The 21056-nt window shown below is 33.6% G+C and overlaps 1 protein-coding gene across 2 annotated transcripts in view; it reads right to left on the reverse strand.

The window, feature by feature from the left end:
• Positions 1-21056, reverse strand: part of LOC118184513 (ankyrin repeat and sterile alpha motif domain-containing protein 1B-like) — a 215696-nt gene that overhangs the window by 78712 nt on the left and 115928 nt on the right. For both annotated transcript variants that reach the window (XM_035354197.2, XM_085817504.1), the window contains exons 6-11: positions 20065-20140; positions 16915-17016; positions 14306-14510; positions 10955-11157; positions 9568-9620; positions 8220-8846 (exon numbers count right to left, since the gene is read on the reverse strand). In XM_035354197.2, coding sequence (XP_035210088.2) covers positions 8220-8846; positions 9568-9620; positions 10955-11157; positions 14306-14510; positions 16915-17016; positions 20065-20140 — 1266 coding nt within the window. The remainder of the gene's footprint in view (positions 1-8219; positions 8847-9567; positions 9621-10954; positions 11158-14305; positions 14511-16914; positions 17017-20064; positions 20141-21056) is intronic.

Raw genomic sequence — 21056 nt, forward strand, 5'->3', positions numbered from 1 at the left:
TTTTTGATTAACAAACTAAACGATTTCAAAACAATCAATATCAACACTGTACGGAAAATAATAATAATAATAATAATAATATCACCAGCGCGGGAGACTGTGTATCGGAAATTTTATTGATATGCTCATTTTAAAATTATTTTGTGATATTGCTGTTGAATTTTATGGTTTCGGTACGTAAGAACATGATATTTAATAAATAAGGATAACCCGCAAAACGTTAAAAAAAATCCCCTTTGGACGTAATTTAAAATTTGAAACCGATGAGATTTTTTTTTCGCAGTGTACCTTTCCTAATTCATATAATTAGCCCCTTTTAGAGATAAATATAAATAATACATCAAGTGAGAGTTGAATGGGTTACATTAACTCCAAACTTGAATTTTCTATCTCATGCAACAGAATTTCGCAAATTAATTAGCTCCTCTTAAACAGTAACTGAATTGAATGCATTACGCATATTTAGTATAATTAAACATCTAAGACAGAAAATTAGTTAAGGAGACTGCGAAGGTTTTCCAAAGAATATATGCCTATGAATTACCAGTTATTAGTTCCCAGATACAGACATTAGTGAGTCTTATGGCTCAAATGTAAAAAGATAAATTCTTTCTGGATTTTATCACATTTTTATTTTAAAGAGGATAAAAAATATTTTTGTCAAAGCTGATTCGAATGTCATCTCGAAAAATTTACCAGCTTTCCAGTTTCGTTGAAACTACTCAGTAGACAATCAGTCAAACCACACTAGTGGATTACTAGCTGAAAACAATAAGGCACATTAAAAACAAAAAAATAAATCTGAAAGCTTTTTGTTTTTATATTACGCCCAAAGCGGCATTTTTTAACATTTTGTGTGTTCCCTTTATTTATTAAATATCATGTTCTGCGTAGTTAAGCCATAAAATTCAATTCAACAGCAATATCACAACATATTTAAATATCACAAATAAATAATTACAAAATATCTTTAGAATTTCTGATGCACAGTCTCCCACGCTGGAAATAAAAAAGTTTTTTTTTCGTTCAAAAATTCGTTAAAGTTTTGCAAAATATAAAAACAAATTCCAAATTTGGGCTTCCAGATGCCCATATTCGAGTGGACTACGTTATTCAAAATTTGATGTCTCTAGGAACCTTTATTTTTTTACAAGGCGAGAAATATACATAGATTTAAGCAGATTCTTAATTATTTAATTTCTTAAAATATAATGAAGAGCTCTAATATTTGGTGGCAACAATTTTAAAAGTGAAAAGCCGTTTTACAACGCACACGCAAAATGTTAAAATGAAATCAATAGCCCTTCTGGACAAATTGCCCCTTTAGACTGATAAGGGCAAAAGTTAACATTACACAATACGCGTATATTTAATTACGCGCAATATGCAAAAAAAAGGAAGCTATGTTTATTAGGGTTATTTATCTATTGAAGCATTTTCTTTACACAGCTCTTCTCCCTTATTAATTGCACTTATCTTTACTTTATATGATTGCATTAAGTAAAAGAAATATATTTAAAAAAATTTTGCAAATTTTAAAATGTAATGAGTATTTCTACTTTCTCTTTATTTCGACTATTAATGCAGCCAGTAATTGTCTTATATCAATAAATATCAGTTCCTGCAATAAATATCAGTTCCTGAATATAAATATCAGTTCCTTCAGATGAAATACATTTAAATAATAAATATGCTGTCTACCTGTCTTTCCCAAATTATGTATTACAAGAAAATACGTTTTAAATAAAATATAAAGATGCAAAGGAAAATAAAACTGATGTTAAATATATGCTATTCGAGTTGTTTCATAAGAAATAAATATCACATCATACTGAGAAAAAAAGAAAAAAATTGCTGTGTTTGAAATTTTGAAATCAAAACGTAGTTTCAATAAACAGAAAGTCTAAATGTATTGCGTCTAATAAAAACAAAAAAACGAAAAAAAAAATAATAAAAATAAAAAAAATAAAAAAAAAATAAAAAATAAATTAAAAAAAAAAAAAAAAAAACAGAAAGAACAAAACAAAAATGCAACAAAAATAACTTTATTTTTTGGTTCCACATGCAAGGAATAATAGTGCAAGCATTTTTAAAATAACATTTTACAAATACAAATGCATGCAAAAGAACTCTTTATGTGCCATAATTACAAATATATGAATGAATAACTAAGTAATGATTTCTGATGATAAACTACATAAAGAAATATTTTCATGCGTGTATAATTTATATACTATATTATATCGATATTAGATACATTCACTTGAAAGCGCAAAGTAGATGATGATTATGATCATAACACAATAAAATAAAGCTTAAGTTATGTACAAAATTATAACCTCAAAATATGATATTCTCATAATAGGAAACTTCATTTAAGAGTATATATTGCAACTCAACTAATCCGACATAAGCACAAATCACAAAAATATCTGTTTTAACCAGTTTTTTTAGTTTAAAACCAGTCATAATGCACTATAATTTATAAAATAATTCATATAAATCATAGTTTACCGTAATTTAAAAAGAAACTACATCTTACTGAATTTACTTTTCGAAATTAATGTAATTTATCGATATCAAAATTAGCACAAGAAGAATATAAATTTCATACGCTCATTTTACACAAGTTTATGCGATACATTTTAATATATTAATTTACAAATTCATTTATAAAATTTTACTTATTAAATAGTATATAAACTAATTTATAATAATTTTTTGTAAAATAATTTATGAAATTTAAAATAATGAATTTTCATAAGTTAATCACTAAATAGTAAAATATTTTTGAATATAAGATTGAAATTCATAGAGGCAAAATTTTAGAATTTAGAACTCAGCAATATAGAAGATATAATGTATTTAAGACCTACATCATACAAATTACAATTTTACACTTTTTTTTTTTACTCTGCATAATTTATTTTTTCTACATAACAAACATATGGAAAAGCAATTAAAACTGGCAGTTCGTTCGCAAGTTGGAGATTTCTAAACCTTCGGAAATTCATTATGTAAAGCTACAACAATTATTCACTTAGAATATTCTTCAATTTTTAAACAAAATTCATTTTATTCATTAATTTAAGCTTTGGAATTTACCCATCTGCGATCCGAATTAAATATTTATTTAAAAAGGAAAAAAAAAACAAGCAATTAAACCTTTTTACCGCCGGAAATATTGATTCGGTATATATATCTACATACAGTAATTAAATGAAGGCCATATGAAGACCTGTGTACAGCATTTTTTTGCAGTCTAAGTATAAGAAACTACAAAATGATTTGGTAGCAAACTAAAAATTTGGGACTCTCTATGCGAGTTTTCGCAGTAATCAGGCCTTGTCTATATTCAGCATGGAAACCTTATTTCTTCCATGTTTTTTTTTTAACCCCAACTTCAGGGAATCCGAGAATTTTATTGTAAGACGCCAGGATTCCATATAAGATAGTAATTGAGGAAAATTATGACATAATAGTCAGAAATTTTTAATCTCATAATTTTATCAAATAATTTTAACTGACTTTACAATTTAAAATTAGGTAAAAAATAATCTTTGTCTGACAAAGATTTTTTAATAAAACTCTGCCGGATTTTCGGACTTGACGATGCTCAGACACATGTGTTTCTTCTTCAGAAGCAACTAGCCCCCCACACCCCCGAAGAAGTTTCTTTTATATACTCGGATAAAGATTTATTCAAACTCTATGTGAAACTAAGGTTGCTTTTTTGCGCAATTTTAAAACTTACATTGGCATGTTTCTCTTGCATTTTGAAACTTAATTAAATGTTTATTATTATTGTTTAAATTTATTCAGAGGTAATAAAACCTTAAAAAAGTACTCCCCTCCTAAGCTTCTAAAGGAAAGGCTATTAAGAGTATTATTCTACATACCTGATTTCATATATTGTTGGATAGAAAGGCGTATATTTTAATAATTAATGTGCTTTTGTTATTAATTTAGTTATAATTTATTATTCATCTAATATTATTTTATTACGAACACAAAATTTAACAAATTATAAATTAACAAAAAATATTCGTACGCATAACTTACTGAAAAACCGAAAATATTTACATATTTACTAATTTTTTCTAAAAAACTAAAAACTTTAATAAACGTTATTTATATATCATTTGCCACTAAGAGTCATAGATTTACGCGAAATTTATTATTTTTAATGTATTCGTTCGTAGATTTTGACTTCCTTTGTTAACATACAAAGTGTTAACTCGATGTAGACATGCGCGACTTATCGTTAAGTACAACAGAAACTTGGGAAGGGTGTATAAGACATTTTCATTTAAAACTAATTACATGAACAGAAGGCCTTTCTGGTGCTTACAAATTTGCCAGCACTTATGCAAAAGACTCAAAGTAGTAATTAGCTAAATTTATTAATAAATTAAAATAAAAAATAGCCAACGAAATATACACAACAATTTACGCGAAGTTGGCTCAGAATTTCAACTCATGAATTTAGCTATCGGCAACCTAATTCTAGGAACTCTTAAGTAGAAAACCTAGCAACGTGGCCTCCTAGAGACAGAACACTCTCTAACACCACAGAGTTATTAGTTTTTTTTTTTTTTTTTTTTTTTCCTGAAGCAGGAAACGTGAAAAATATGCAATCCCCTTCCCGGGACTCGAACCCTGGACATCTTGAATACGTGTCGAGTATGCTTCCAATTACACCACGAAGGCATGCGGAAAGGTGGGAGAAAATACCTTGTAACTTGATCCCAAAGCCTCCTTTTAAATACACGCAAACTCATTTGCAATATGACGGGAAAAAGGAAATAGGGAAGTGACAATACAGATTCAAAATATATAATATATATAATGGTTATTTGTTTCCGAGATTTTGATATTTTCTTTCCGACTGTTTGAGAACATAATGGAAAAAGGGCCAAAAATCTTTGAAAAAGCTTGAGTCTTGCGGCTACATATTAATTCAGGCTTCAAGACCATGTAACCGTGTGACATCGACGCTTTAACGTCCATGGGCCAAGATGTGTGCCAGCCATACTAAACCCTCGCCATCTTTCCAGTAACAGCTCAACACATGATCTACATGAGCAACCAAAGAGCATCTACTTCAAACATTTTAAATTCTATGAAACTCCATGTATGTGAACTGTCCTACTGCGCAAACTACGATCTGTGTTTAGCGAAACCACGAACTGTGCAAATGCGCAAACTACGAAACTGCAGAGTGTGCATCCTCCTGTACTAAAATTGACGCTATTTGCATCACTACAACCGCAGCCAGATTTCTCCGTCAAAGCCTGTTTCCTCCGTCAAAATTCTCGCAACGATCTATGAACAGCAAGCTCATAAGTGCACGTACGCAAACAGAGACCTCAAACAACTGTAAACTATGTACAAATTATGAAAAACACGCGCAAACAGCGAATTATTTGCGACTATACACATGTGCAAACTATTTACCTATGTGAACTACGCAACCGTGGACAACCTTATGTGCAAACGCTTATGTAAGCTATACCCTACGAACTCCTAGCACAGAACTCAACATATTGTGCACCACATGCCAGTCGAGGACATTATCCTAGCAACTTAGCTCAACACATGCCTTAATTATATTTCCTTGTGTGCTTTAATTCTTGCTCTTGCCCTCTATTCTTTTTTTTTTTTTTTTTTTTTTTTCTTTCTTTAAATTCTGCAACATTTTTGTTTCCTTGCCTTTTCTGTTCAGTAAAATCTCTCCAAATCTGTAAACAAAACACGAGCGCTCTTGTTTGGCCATGTACAGCCTTTTTCATGTCTCAATTAACTCCTGACGCAGCCTCTTGGGGCTCCAGGGAGTTGTGGCCACTAGATAGGGAAAGGCGTGGGACATACGCCTGTTTACCTATGTTAGACACCAGGTGTCCCCGTTCTCCGTAACCTGTGATAACGTGGTTCATTATAATGAAATTGCAGAGGCTTGCATATTTACCCATCCCTAGCTTTCAGGTTTACTTGAATAGGTTTTCATGACCATTCAGGAAATGAAAGCCTTGAAGTTAAGGTGGATCTTTTACAGGATGACCATATGTACCTTATACATATCTTATAAACGTATACCCACTCAGAAATTTAATAATTTCATTATAATAAACAGTTTTACAGAAAGAAATATGATACTTTTCTGCTAACGGAGTGCCACTTACCGCCGCACAGAAGCATCGACGTTTAATCTAACTAGATGGCAGCAATTTTAATGAAAGCTTCATTAAAAAAATAACTTGTGTTATACATACAATATAATGTACAACGTGTCCAAAAAATTATTGCCCTTTAGTCCAGATAAGGACATGATGCATATAATATCTAATGTGCGCAATGTCGAAGCTGTGCGCGATGCCAAATTTTTGCATTTCTCTGCTATAATTCATTAATCATTCGAGGCCCACCAGCGGCCGAGTGGTAAAGTCGCTGAACACTGGTAGTTCGGTCCGAGGTTCGAATCCCGCGAACGGGCTGGCTGCATGGGTGTTTTCGTGGTTTTCCCCATGTGTAACGTGTATACGAGCCAGTTTCCCTTAGAAAGTCCTCCACGAAAGGCATCCCTCCTCTTAGGCAGATAGCCCTAGTGTGCTTTGCCATAATTAAATACACCACCACACCACCATTAATCATTCGACTTTTATATTTTAACATACGCTGTACTCTAAATAAGCATTTGTTGCATTTGCAAGCCTTCACACTCAGTATGCTACACTGGCTATATTTCAGTGTTCGAAATATGCATACTTCATCATTAGAAATGTATTAATTAAATCAGTGTAATAATTTTGTATTTTTAGGTGATTAATAAATTTATTCAAATGTTTGTTATTGGATGCAATACCGCTCAAAAAGCAATAATGGTATCTCATGGGACATTTTAAAATCACTTACCTGGTGATTTTGTATGAGATACACTGGAAATTTTTCAAAAAACTAACTCTTTCAGATCTTCAGATCTGTTTGCTTCCTTCTATTAGCAGCAATACCTGGTGACCTTTCACAATTGAAAACAGAGCTTTATAATAGCGTATTGCTGGTATCAAAGCATCTGATGTCAAGTTAATTAAAATAATAATAATAATTCATTGACGAACACTTACAATTGCACTAGTTCTTTCTGTTGATGAATTTTGGTTTATGTACGGTCATTTGAATATCATTTAAAATTATGGTTTTCTTTTATTTGTTTCAGTGGAAATTCGCTTTTCCTAATAAAAACTAAAAAATCCAAATTCACGATATTCATATTAATCTTTTCATTTGTATTATTTCAGTTAATTTTAATAACGTGCAACGGTAGTTCCTGTTCCTTCATTAGCTATTCACGGAAGTTAAGTTTTCGCATAACGAAAAATGAATTAAATTGTAATTCAAAAACATCGAATCCTGAAACATACATTATATGCACTTCACATTTACACAGTGCATTACTTCTGTAAATCTTACTTATTCATCCCTTGAGGGGGGGGGGGTTCTCTTATTTACGAAGATGTCTAAACTGAGATTTGTTCTTTTGATCTGGAATTGTTAAAAGAAATCAAAATAATCTGATCGAAAAGGAAACATGCCAATGTAATAAAGTTAGACAAAATAGCATTCTTGAACTGGCGCAGACTTGACTGAATAAAAATATAATAATATTTGAATTCAAGATTATTAGTAGCACATATATCTAAAAATTTACAGAAATTATATTCGCTACTTCAAATGCGTACATAGAAACAACAAGCAGTCTATGAGTTATTAAAAATTTACAGGGTAAAATATATGAGCATTTATCCTCACAATCATAACAATTAAACTACTGGCATTTCATTTTATAATTCCATCAGAAAAAATATTGCTTAAGCCCTTTTAGCACTCACGGATTGAGCAAAAGAAATAAGGGAAGAAATTTGATATATTTTTGTATCAACATCTGCAAGTTGCTGCTGACTGACAATTCTAACTACCAGAAATTTCAAGCATGAAACAACATTTAAGAAGCACATAAAATTTTACATTGGTAGCAGAATATTCGTCAGTAATGTCTGTTTTCAAAGGAAAACTTTGACGAAATATACTGCTTTGTAATCCTTCTAAAAAGAGTACAGTTAACTTTGGTAAATAAATTCTTCACTTTTACCACACCTTATGAATAAATATCATACAAAATTAGCGAGAATCTTCCTAGGTATTCGCAGCAAGTCGCTACCCACCTGACTCAGAGGTCTGATCTTCTCGTGAATACCCAGAGCTGCTGTTGATGGTGACGGAGGTGGGAAGTCGGGTGTTGGTGGTTGCTGATAATGCGTGGGACTAAGCGGTATTTGGATGGTTTGCCGTTTGGTCCTCAGATCAAGAGTTTTGGGTTTGGCCGGAGGGATGGGTTTGTCCGGCCTAAGTCCCTCTCCAGTCAACCTCCTGCGATGCATGGCTTTTGGACCTAAAACAGAGGAGGTACCACTAGTAACCCTCCCACTGGCCACATCATCGTAGAGGGCACTGAAGGGTGAAACCTCGTTGATCTTACCGTTCGACAACGGCTGTTGTTGAACGGCGTTCTGCGGGTGACTTGCAGACGAGGTTGAGGATGTCAGTGCAGATGGTAAGTGATGTTGCTGTGACTGGTGGTACTGACTGAGGTTGTGGTGGTAAATGCTGCTGCTATCTGAGTTGGCGAATCCGCTCGGGGGTGTTCTTGGCATCATGATCTCAGACGGATCGTACATCATTTGATTCTGTGAGGTAGAATCGTAAGTAACAGAAGACTGTCTTATGTGGTGTTGTGTCTTTCCACTTGGAGAGAGAGATGTAATAGACTTCCTGGGAGGTTTCGCGGGTGGCTAAAATTTAAAAAAAAAGCGAAAATGTAAATTTTCAAAAATTTTAATGGTTTCTAGATTTATGCAGAAATATAATGTATAACAAAAGTAACATGACTCGGACGTTATTTAAGTTACAAAAAAAAAAACTGCAATTATATATTTATTACTATACACTTTACGTTTTAAAATATTACGAATTACACGCAGAAAATTATACGTGACTGAATACAGATCATCACTTCCCTGTCTTATTCATGTATTGACTAATATTCAGATATTTAATACTAGAATGCAATAGAGAAGTACAATAAGAATATGATATATAAAGTAAACCCGATAGTATACAAGAATTAATGGATATCATCAGCCTGTTTATTCATACCTTCATTCTAATAATATAAAATTACTTCAATTTAATTTTACATTATTCAGGACAAACACTGAGAAAAAAATTATAATTCCATTGTCTTAGAATCACATAAAAGAGCATCAAACATTATGCTTTAAGGGTAAAAACTTAATTTCTCATTAAAATCTCTCAAACAAAGTATTACAAATATCAATACTTTTAATAGCCAGTGACAAATTACATAACAGAACATAATTAAACATTACTATTTCATCTTGAAAGATGTATAAACGTAAGCAATTTTTCTCATATTTCAAGAAGTCTAAAGCGATAATTTGCATAAAATATTAAGAAATTCTAAAAAGCATAAAATTAAATATAGAACATTACCAAAGGTTTCCATCCGGGTGGCACTGATATTCGAGATGGTGGGCCCTGAGGATCTAAAGAAATACAATCCTCAAATATATTAATATGTACAAAAGAAAATATAAAAATATACCAATGATCTATAACTATGAATACAGAAATGCAAAGAAATATTAAACAAAAAATATAGCCCTAAACAAAAGGAATGTAACAAAGAATATGAAAAAATAATTAATAAATAAACTATATAAATAATATAAAATATTTCTTCATAAAAGTACTGTATTCTTTTTATTGATACCTCTTACGCATACAGTTACTTCACAGACAGTTCTTGACATTCCTGGAAAAATTGGTAGAAATTTTGTTTCTTTTTTTCTGTCATTGACTAGCCCTAGAGTCATTTTGGATGGCTTAGATAGTCAGTAAACGTTTATACCGTACAGTTCCCTTCATAGGAGGCAGAGGATAAGGAAACGGATAAATAAAGTGGTTATAGTATGACAGGAATGTTTTTCCTCTTCAATTAAACCTAAGTCTCTTCTCAATATCTTTCGCTCAGTTCCCTTTCCATAACACGAGCTACTCTGTCTCGGATAATGTCTTCTTCAATACAGAATATGCCAATGCCTTCAATAAAGACTAAATTCAATTACTGCCAATTAAATTCCCTAACAAGCGTAAGAACAAAACTCAGTTATTGCAAATGCCACACACGTGATATGATACTATCTCGAACTTTTTGAATAGGAGTGTGTAGAGTTATTAGGTTATTTTGATGCTGGAGACGTGCAAAACGAGCAATGCCCTCGCCGGGCCTCGAACCTGGACCTCTCGAATACGCGCCCAGTGTGCTCACCGTTACTCCACGAAGGCATACAGGAACCAGTGAGAAAATACTTTATTATATTCCCTCTTTTAAGGGGCGAATGGGGATTAGGGAACCCAGTTGCCAAATCCTGGTGGTGAAGAATCATCATCCACCATCTTTTTAATTTGGGCGCCATTGTAGAGTCATTAGGTTATTTTGATGCTGAAGACGTGAAAAACGAGCAATGTCCTTGCCGGGACTCGAAACGGGACTTCTCGAATACGCGCCGAGTGTGCTAGCCGTTACACCAAGAAGTAGAGCATACAGGAAGGACAGAGAATTAATAGTAATACATTGCATTCAAGCAAATAAGTAAATTTATACATCGCTCTTGTGATATGCAAACTCATGTACAATATTCAATCTACAGTATTTAATAGAAGTTCCATTCCATAACTAAAAGTAATTGTTTTTTAGTTTGTTTTTATCTTGTGGGACCTAATAATTTGATAACAGTTTATTAAAAGGTGAAACAACATCATGCTGCATGTGATACTTTTCTTTTATGTAGGTTTGAATCAGAAAGGGTAAACTTACCAGGGGGTGAAAAGGTGGTGAGGCCTTGACTATCCGTAGATGAGGTCATTACGTCACGAGGTTCATACATGGACGTAGAGTGCACTGACGCGGCATCGTAGTCCTTCGGAAGGGGCGGGGTCTCGTATACCGAGGGACTCCGACTACTCATTGAGAGGTGCTCGGAACTTGAACCCTGTGACTTCCGGAGAGTATCACTGGCTCTACAAAACACAAATGTTTCTTACAATTATCATTCAAAAAATCGTATTTTAAATTGTTTCATTTTTATGAGAGTATTTTCAGTAAAGCATAAACAGCATAACTTCGTAAAATTTATTCTCATTCATCGATTTTCCCAATTATTTCAGATATAGGCTACACGGTAGCTATTATTATTGTAAGACACAGGCTGAATTTTCAAAATTACGATATGAAATGTGTAATGTTCAACGTACAAACTTGCAATGTCCTTGCCGGGCTGATGACATGCAAGAGCTGATGACACATCTCAGGCTCAAGTATGTACGAAGTCTCTATTATTCATCAGTTGCATGGACAACAAGCTCTCAAGCTCTTTGTTTAGTCAAATGTTCACCAAATTTACAAAAATGTTATTCCATTATTTCTGTAAAAATTATCAAAAATGAAATCTATAAAAATTTTAGAAATACCAGTGGAAAGCATTGGGTAAACATGTTTAGATCTGGTTGGTACATGGCTAACACATATTCTAGTTTATAGATAAGCGTTGTAAGTGTTCTTCGTAGCAACAATTCATTGAGGAGGAGGAGGCAAAAGTCTTGGACATTTTCACATAAGCATCTGTCAAACTTTCTTCGGATTGTTGAGCTTCGAAACTTATATTTGAACAATCGACAAAATGCTGAGAAAAATTTACAGAGTTGAGAAAGCCTTTTTGCACTTCAACATTTCTGACAGTGAGTATACTCGAAACACATAGTCCTTCTTCTTGTAACAAATTTATTTGCTTCACGTCGTTTATTATGATAGAACTTTATACATTCTCCTTGAAAAGCCCAGCAAAAAGCAAGGGATTTAAACCACTGAATACTGAGAGTTTGACACGTGTTCAATCCCAGAGGAACGGGTGGGCTGCACTGTTGGTTTTCGAGATTTGCACATGTGAAAGTAGTCAGGTCTCTATGGCTTAGTGTGTTTTCAAGTCCCCACAATGTCCCTTTTCCTTATTTTCACGAAGGAAAAACAGGACCTTGAAGATCTATAAGATGATTTCTCAGCCCTCTCAAATCTAGGGCTTGAATCCTGGTCTTGTGAGTCTGCGCTGCAAATAAGCTTGGTAGTAATCATTCCAAAACCGATTCACTCACAGTAACGCTTTTCTTTAAAACATTTTATTCCCCAATGGATTAATTACACTTAAAGGTTACATTATTTACATAACAAGCAGCAGGTCATGCGTATATGGTTAAAAAATGACACCGGATTAAAGTCGTTGCCTTGAAAGAAAGTCAATCTCAGTAAATAGACTTTTAACCATAGAATGCGCTAAGTGCTTATTCCTTTCTTTTAATTTCTAATACTCGTTACAAACTACGTGAAATTACAAACTTTGTTCTTGAGTAATAAAATCAAAATACATTTAATTCCTTCCCATTTTCGTAACTTTGCAGAGTGTCACTTTAAAATTTTCATACAGATTACATCGCGTCTTCAATATTCAGCATCAGACTTATGCACTATAAACATTCCTGGCCTCCAGGACAAATGAAAACTGAGAAGAAAAGACGAACGATTTTAAACTCCGGAGATCTCAGAATAAAAGCAAAAGCAATCGACATTTGATTTGTAAGAGTGGGGAAAAATATACGGCATAATTTCCAGTACTGGAATGTTAATTAGTTGGGCATTTTCATAAAGATGCGTTAAAGAATTATAAAATACACAGAGGACAAAATAAGGTAGAGTTTAGAACCACTTTAATAATTTTTGAATGAAAACAGCGGCAAGTATGTGAATAAGGTCATTATATACACTGCAGCGCCTCTAGCGGCAAAACGTACAATGCAAAGTTTATACAAAGGAAAAAATAATCAAAGAGATAAGGTTTTGTTTCCAGCATATGAAAATGCAATGATATTATAACCAAGCTTTACCGTTGGTTACTCAAATTACCATTGGTTTTCAAGTATATCCACCATTAAAAGTCGTCAGAAAGTAATGGTAAATATTCGAATGAAGAATACCGGAAAAAGGCTGCTGTTTTCCGGTGAAATAATTCCTGGATGTTGAACATGGCATACGTTAAAATGAAAGTATGTAAATTCTACTTCTGCATTAAACGAGGTTTTCAAAATTTAGCATTATACTTGTATTATTCATTTCTGCAGAATGCGATAATATTCACTTTCACTCGTACTATTCATTTGTCTTTGAAAAGTGTCACTACCTAAGAACTTTCTAATGCTGTGCAGCTTTCTAATTTATATTTTTACTTTAACAAATTCTGATATATTAATAATAATGTCCAAATTAAGGAAGTATTCATAATATCAGTTTCATCTTTGTATCTTAAGGTCACATTACTTTACTAATGCTATACTTCTATAGTTCTAGCTATATTCGTTCAAAATTTATACGGATGATTTAAAATTTTGAGGAAGCAATAAAAATGAAATAAATATATGTTTTTAATTGTTTTTTTTAATTTATACACAATTTTATAATTTTCTGCATGATTTTATTGCCGGTTTAAATGTTTATTTTCACGAACAACAAGTTTTCTGATAACCTTCTCACAGAACTCTGATGCTTCTTATGATAGCCCGTTACTCATGGTTTTTTGTCCTTCTCCAGCAGTCATTTTCGTTTCTTTATGCCATTTGCTCAAATCTCCTGTTTGCTTGAGTTTGAGTATCAATTGCTTGCACCAAATCACCGGTGATTATAGACGGTCTACCATAGCACAATCCGTCATGGACGGTTTCTTGAAAATCATCCATTTTTGCACTTAAGCAATTTCACCCATTTTTGCACTTTACTGCCACTCACAACATTTTCACCGTACACTTCACACATATGAAGACGAATATTGGTAGCTTTCATGTTTCTCGCAGTTAAGAACCAAATAGCTATCCGCATTTCACAATCGGTGGCAGGCTAGATTTTCTTAAATATTTTAACCACCCACTATGAAGTGGACAGTGTACTGAATGCAAGTGTCATCAGATTCTGAGAAAAAAAATGCCGGAAGTTTGCGCGCATTCATTCTCACGCATACACGAAATTTCAAATGGCATTCGCAAACAAACCTTACTTAAAAAAATAGCCTATGTACAAAAGCAAAGTGACTTTCAGAAATATATATAAATATATTATTATTTATCTTACGTGGAAGATCGCTTGCTGCTGTTGTAGGAACAGATGGTGTCTGTGGCCTCGGACATCGGGGATCCACTTCTGACTAGAGGGAGGAGGGAGCTTTGTTTTTCTGGCGTAGGAACGAAGGTCGATACCGAACTGAAACTAGACGGAGGAGATGTCGAATAGGGTGACTTGCTTATATCTTCTACTTTCCCCACTGCTGTTGTATATTCTGCAACGGAATTGAGAAAAAAAATGAAACAATATCCAAATGTTTCATATTAGTTCAAATAGTTTACATTGAGAAGTCACACATTTGTTAGTGAGAAAGCTTTAAAGTATACATTATGAAGCGCATATTTAAACATTTCTTAGTATTTCACTAGATTTTATTCAAATATTTCACGAAATAAGTACATGATCTGATGGGAAAACCTGCAGAGTCATTAGTTTATTCTTAAGAAGGAAACGTGAAAAATGTGCAATGCCCTCCCAGGGACTCGACCTCTCGAATACGCGTTGAGTGTGCTTCCAGTTACGCCACGAAGACATATGCCAAAGATGGAGAAAATACATTATATACTCCCCCTTTCAAAGAGCGACCGGGGGATGAGGGGATGCCAAGTTGGCCACCACCTTTTAGTTCGGGCGCCACTTGTACAGTCATTAGAGATTTTGATGCTGGAGATGTGAAAAATTTGCAGTGCTCTCGCCGGGACTCGAACCCTGGATCGCTAGAATATACGTCGAGCATGCTTCCAGTTACACCTCTAAGGCATGCGGAAAGGAGGGAGAAAACACTTATAAACCTTCTTGATACGAAATTGAAACAACAAGGAAGACAGATATATAATATGCACTTTTAATGCTATGGGAGGTCATTCATCAGCTGACACGCTTACCAAACCTCGCAGTATGTATTTTCTTCTTCTGTAAATACCTGAAAGTATCTTCAATCAAAAATCGAGGGTTCTAGACGAATTCAGTAATGAATGTGAAAGGAAATTATGACATTAACTTATTAAGATAGCGAAGTGGCTTATGTAGTACTTCAGCATTAGGCTGTCATTAGGTTGCAGTGAATACGGCATAATGGCATTTTTGGCACGACTTAATCACCGCCCAAGCCTTCGGATCCCGAATTCAGGGAGCTCGAAAATAACAATACAGATATCCATATGTTTTTTTTTTTTTTTAACCTAATAAATACAAAGAAAGTAGGTACTGAGTGCCCTTGAAAGAAAGCTGAGCATAGGGCCTTTAATTGACTGAATCGGTTACGTTGAATATTTAATATCCACATTATGTTATAATATCCTATTCTGATATATTATTGCTTAACGATAGTGATAATATAGAATTCTGTTCTTCCGCAGTAAAAATGTGCATTGTATCGTTTTCGTTACTTCCATATTGTTACGAAATGTACAGGCGTGGTACCATAGCTTCCCCTCAAAGCAGTTTTAGGGTTGTTATAAGATGGCAAAGGAAGGCAGAGCTGCCTCATTTGGCAAGAAATCGCCAATTTGGCGACAAAATTGGCAATATAACATGGACGGATGGAGAACCTTCTGGAACGAGTTCTTACTGGTTTAGGCCAGAATGTTCTTGAACACAAGCCGAAAGCTGTATACCCTGCTGGTCCGCAGTCAGTGTGTGTGTCTCAGAGAGTGTGCCTCGTCTAACGAGCCGTGCGGAGTCGATTGAGTTGACAGCCGGGTAACGAGTGCCGAGTGGGTCATCGAGTGCACCGAAGGAGTCTCTTAGTGTATCGCGGTTAGTGCATTGTCGAGAGAGCGTGCTGAGCTCCGGGAACGACTGAAACGAAAAGTCGGGAGCTGTGCTCGTGTGTCGTCGAGTGCAGCGCGAGTTGTAGCGTGGAAAGTCTGGAGAGTACGTGGAGTTCTGAGAACGACCAAGCAGAGTCAGGAGCTGTATTCTGGTTCTGGTGCTTTGCAGGAAGCTGTCTCCACCGTTATTGCCTGACAGTGTGAAGGCTGTGTTGCTGATTGTTCCAGCGTGTTTATAGTAGTTCATCGACGACTGTAAAACGTGTTTTGGAGCTGTCCTGACAATACTGACTAATAAAGTGTGTTTCGATACTTCATCAAGTGTCGTCGTTATGCACTCGAAATCCGCACGAACCCCGTAACGAACGTACCAGAAGAAAGAAAAACGTAACAATATTATATTGAGGGAAATTTTATGTGGGGGAAATGGTATGTTATATTTTATCCCAGTGCTAACTTCGATTCTTAATAAAACATTAAGAGTTTGTTAGCCCCCATCTTTTGTGCAGTCGTTTTATTAATAAAATACAATTCACGATAAGAGTAATAAAAAGCCTCACAGCGACAGAAATCCTAAATCACACAGTTGACGATTATTCTATAAATAACGTTAGTCTTTCGACTTAGGTATCATCACAAAGGCTGCACAAAAACCATAATATATTTTCCCCAAAATTCAAGAGTTATTGAAGAGCTGAATATCTGCAGGTTTATAATGGAATGCTTCGAATCCGATTTGTACATGCTTTACTAGTAAATATAATATGAGGTTAAGTTTTCCTTTTCCTCTGTAACCAGAATACTTTTCAATATATCACTGAAATGCGATTAAACATACATATTTACCTCTTATAATCCTCGAAATTTGTTTCGATATGGCAGTATTTAAATCTTCCAGAAGATCAAATACAGTCCTTTTCAAATTGTTCTCTAAATTCACATCTATTCCTGTAAAAAGAAAATTATTAATTGAGTTATTAATTAATATTATATTTTATTTCTTTGAAAGAAATTATAGCTAAGAATACGGGACTTCAATACATTAAGTTAAAAACAAACACGACGTTAGCCTTTTTCCTTTTCCGTTTTTTCATTCTCTATTATTATTATTATTATTATTACTAATTTATTTTAAAGTCAGAATTTTAATCTGAACGTTAAGGAAAATGGGAAACTAAATGTTGATCAGATACGCCTAAAGACTTATGCGTTAAACTGTGATTATTTTAGTTACATTTGTAGGCAAGCAGGATGACACAGGTATCAGTAATGAAATATGTACAGTTCTTAGTATAGACATTAGAAGAACTTTAAGTTAGTTTCGTAAAGAAAGTATCACAGAATAGCTTTCCATGAAGATTAATTAATTCATAAAACTTTCAGAATAAAAAATCTCATACATTATGCCTCTTGGATATAAACTTCCTAATTACAGTGCCAGATATTTTAATAGCACAAAACTTAATTACGAAATTTCATTTAAACACAATATACATTCATTCCCACAGATTCAAATAACGATTGCTTTTTTTTTTTTTTTTTTTGCCTGCTTTTACATTTTATATTGGTGTGTTTCTCTGTCAGTTAGACAAAATTAGAATACCTCTTTTAATGTCGGTCATATAAATTGATAAATTGTCGAATCATATAAATTTACGAATCATTTAAATGAATGCAATCTAATTTAAATTTCATACGATACACGGATGACGCTTTTCTTTATAAATGATATTTGTTCAAAACAGCAATATTATTTTTCGATGAATTACGTGATTGTCCCTCAATTACGAAAATCCAGTGTATTTTGATTTAAAAAAATAACATCACTGGTGCATTTTGATTTTATTACAGGCTTAAATGTACAGTTTGTCTGGAAAGCAATTATATACCTATCACAAAGACTATAATATGATAAATATATTTGAGTACAATTCAAGAAGCCTGCGTGTAATTCCAACTGTATGACATACAAGTTTATAATGCATTTTGGACGCATGGTATCCTGTGGAAGTAATTAAATTCAATTGCTCTACGCTATTAGTCAACAGCATAATCGGTTTAAAAAGAAAATCTCATGTGGACACTTTGTGACTTCCTTATACGGTCAATTAAATTATACACATTTTTTGCTGCACTGAATTTATTTCCTCGAATTTTTCTAACTTAATGGTAAACTTTTGTCGTAGAATTTGCAATTTAGGAGTATAAAACTTTCCTAAATATAAATACAGGAATTGAGAGATCGCATTATAAGTTAGATTTCGTTATTTGTCCAAAATTAATTTTTTTAAACTTTGATTTTCAATTGCAGAAGTGTTTTTCTTCATTTTAAACACTTCTGTAATTGAAAGTATATGATTACGACCAATGATAGCGAGAATAAAGGCCGGGTCCACTTTTGGTTCTGCCGAATGCAATGAAAAAGGGGAGGTGCACAACTAGATGTTACAGCAGTTACATATACAAAATTTCAATCGTTTTTGTGTTATGCAAGAAACATACGTAAGTACAGACGTCATGAAAAAAATCCATTTCAGAATTCGTTTCGGAATAAAGAGTTCTTTAGTCTGTCCGTACGTACAGACATCACGCAAAAAAAAGTGAAAATTTACGTTGGAATCTAACAACGAAATTTTTCGTGATAACAATACTACCTTTACTTCATATAAGGAAGTAAAAATTCTTCAAAAAATGAAGAATAAAGGAACAAAACATAAAAGAGAATATTCAATTTTCCTTATAGTGTTTATAAAATCAGTTAAACCACATTTAGTTATTACAAATGCCCTTTTCTGATTGTTAATATCAGATATGGATTAAATATATCCTGATGTCGAAATTCGATTTCTATGGTGATTGTTGTAATTTTCACGTTAGATATATCTATAAAATCTAGCGCTATTACTTTGCTGCGATGTTAAATTATGTAATGGTACCAGATCACCATCTACAGGATGTCTCAAAAGGTCGTTGCCAAATTTAACGTTCTGGTCTGTCTTACCATGACAGGCAAGATTTACATAGGAACTTGTGTCCGAAAATGAAGGGCGACCGCTGGAGGGCAATGTTCGTAAGCATAGAGAGGGTAGAAAGAAAGGATGTCGAAAGAGGTATTAATATGACATTTATTAAAGAACATGGTTAATCATAGAAGGTGTTCAAAGTTCCTCCCATTCGCCAAACTGCATGCTTCACAACGGCAACGCATAGATTCAGGGATCCGTTCAAAATGGATAAGTGTGTCACGGAGACGCACAAAATGTCCACAAATGTTCCACAAAATGTCCATACAGAACTGAGTTAGTAAACCATTCATCCTTCTCCTGCAATGCCCTCGTCTGAAATGATCACACTTCCCCTTTTTTCATAAGTCTGCGAACATTTAATTGCAGTGGTCGCCGTTCGCATTTTCGGACACAAGTTCGTATGTAAATCTTGTTTGTGATGGTATGACAGACCAGCATGTTAAGTATGAAAGCGACCTTTTGAAACACCCTATACTTGCTTAATCATTTCTGCTGCCTGCAAACTGGTAAATTTAAAAGCTTTTGCCATTCTGCAACGTATGTGACTGTATGTGAAATTTATTTTTTAGATTACAACTGTACATGGCTTGTATCAAAGTAAGCAGTTTAAAAATAGTTTTTAATAATATTACTAGTATTTATATTATTAGAATAATTGCTAAAAAAACTTCTCTAACGTTCAATGCTTAACTGTTGCAAAATATTAAAATGAGTATGAAGCTTTGTTTCACATTACTTTTATCTCTTCCTCTAGTAATATTTTTAACTAGTTTAATCTGTTAGAACTAAAATTTATAAGGTTAAATTAAAAGTTAAAAAGCAAGCATTTAATTGAAATAACAACATCTCATTTTCTGCACGCATACATTGAAAACTCAAACATACAGATAAATTCGCATATGGAAAATGACAGCAGAAGGTTTCGACAACTGGGAATTATTTCGGAAAGGCAAAAATCTTCCATACTCACCATAGTCGAGAAGTAACTTTACAACCTCTACCTTCCCATACAAAGCTGCCTCGTGAAGTGCGCTTCCACTTTCAACCTAAAGGAAACAGGAAATCGATTAACAATATTTCCCCGTACGTCAAACAGCTTTGAACATCGCATCCTATGAAGAATGATCGAAAATATGGTAGTATTTTCTGTGTAGGAAGTATAACACAATGGAAAATAAATGTCCGACTTCTGCTTCTAAGCTGCAAAGATGCGAAACTGCCTCCCACTTCAATAATTTTACAATAGTTTTATAAATGATATTAAAGGAACCTTGAATATAATTCGACGAGTATAATTTTCTCTCAAAAACAAAATTACCTGAAAAGTAAAATTTCTGAAGAAAAAGATAAAAACGTTTGCAGTAACGTTTGCAGTTAATGACTTTAGGCTTAGGAAATAATGATTTCGATTAACTAAATAAATAAAAATCGTTTCCGAATGGCATTCCTGTTCATAATCTACAATAAATTCTCAGTAATACTGCTATGAGAGTATGACATCTATGAGACATAAAACTGCTATGAGAGTACAAAATCCAGTTCTTTTCTCATCATGTTCCTATTCTTGGAATTTCTTAATGTTTTTGTGTTCAAGTTGCTCTACTTTTCACTGCTTTAACCTAAGTATTACTGATTAGAAGGATTTAGAAACAACTCTCATCACTGAAAACTGGCGAAGTTTGCGAAGCATTTTAAAATTATAGTACTTACGTATTAACAATTACCCGGAAACTTCGGTTGCACTAAGATATGGCAATTACTTGTCAATAAATATCTGCTTCCCTCTTTCAATCCTCTTACATACGTAGCTCATGAGCTTGTATCCTACATACAAGCTTAAAGCTTGTATCCTACAAGCTTATAAGCTTGTAGGATACATACAAGCGTTAATTATAATTTAAATCTTACGTTAATTAACCAGTTATTACGATGTCAGCCTTTACTATAACTTCTCCTTCCCGT

The sequence above is a fragment of the Stegodyphus dumicola genome, chromosome 5 (assembly GCF_044657685.1).
Source record: "Stegodyphus dumicola isolate Sdum_Otavi_A_Nest chromosome 5, ASM4465768v1".
NCBI classification, from domain to species: Eukaryota; Metazoa; Arthropoda; class Arachnida; order Araneae; family Eresidae; genus Stegodyphus; species Stegodyphus dumicola.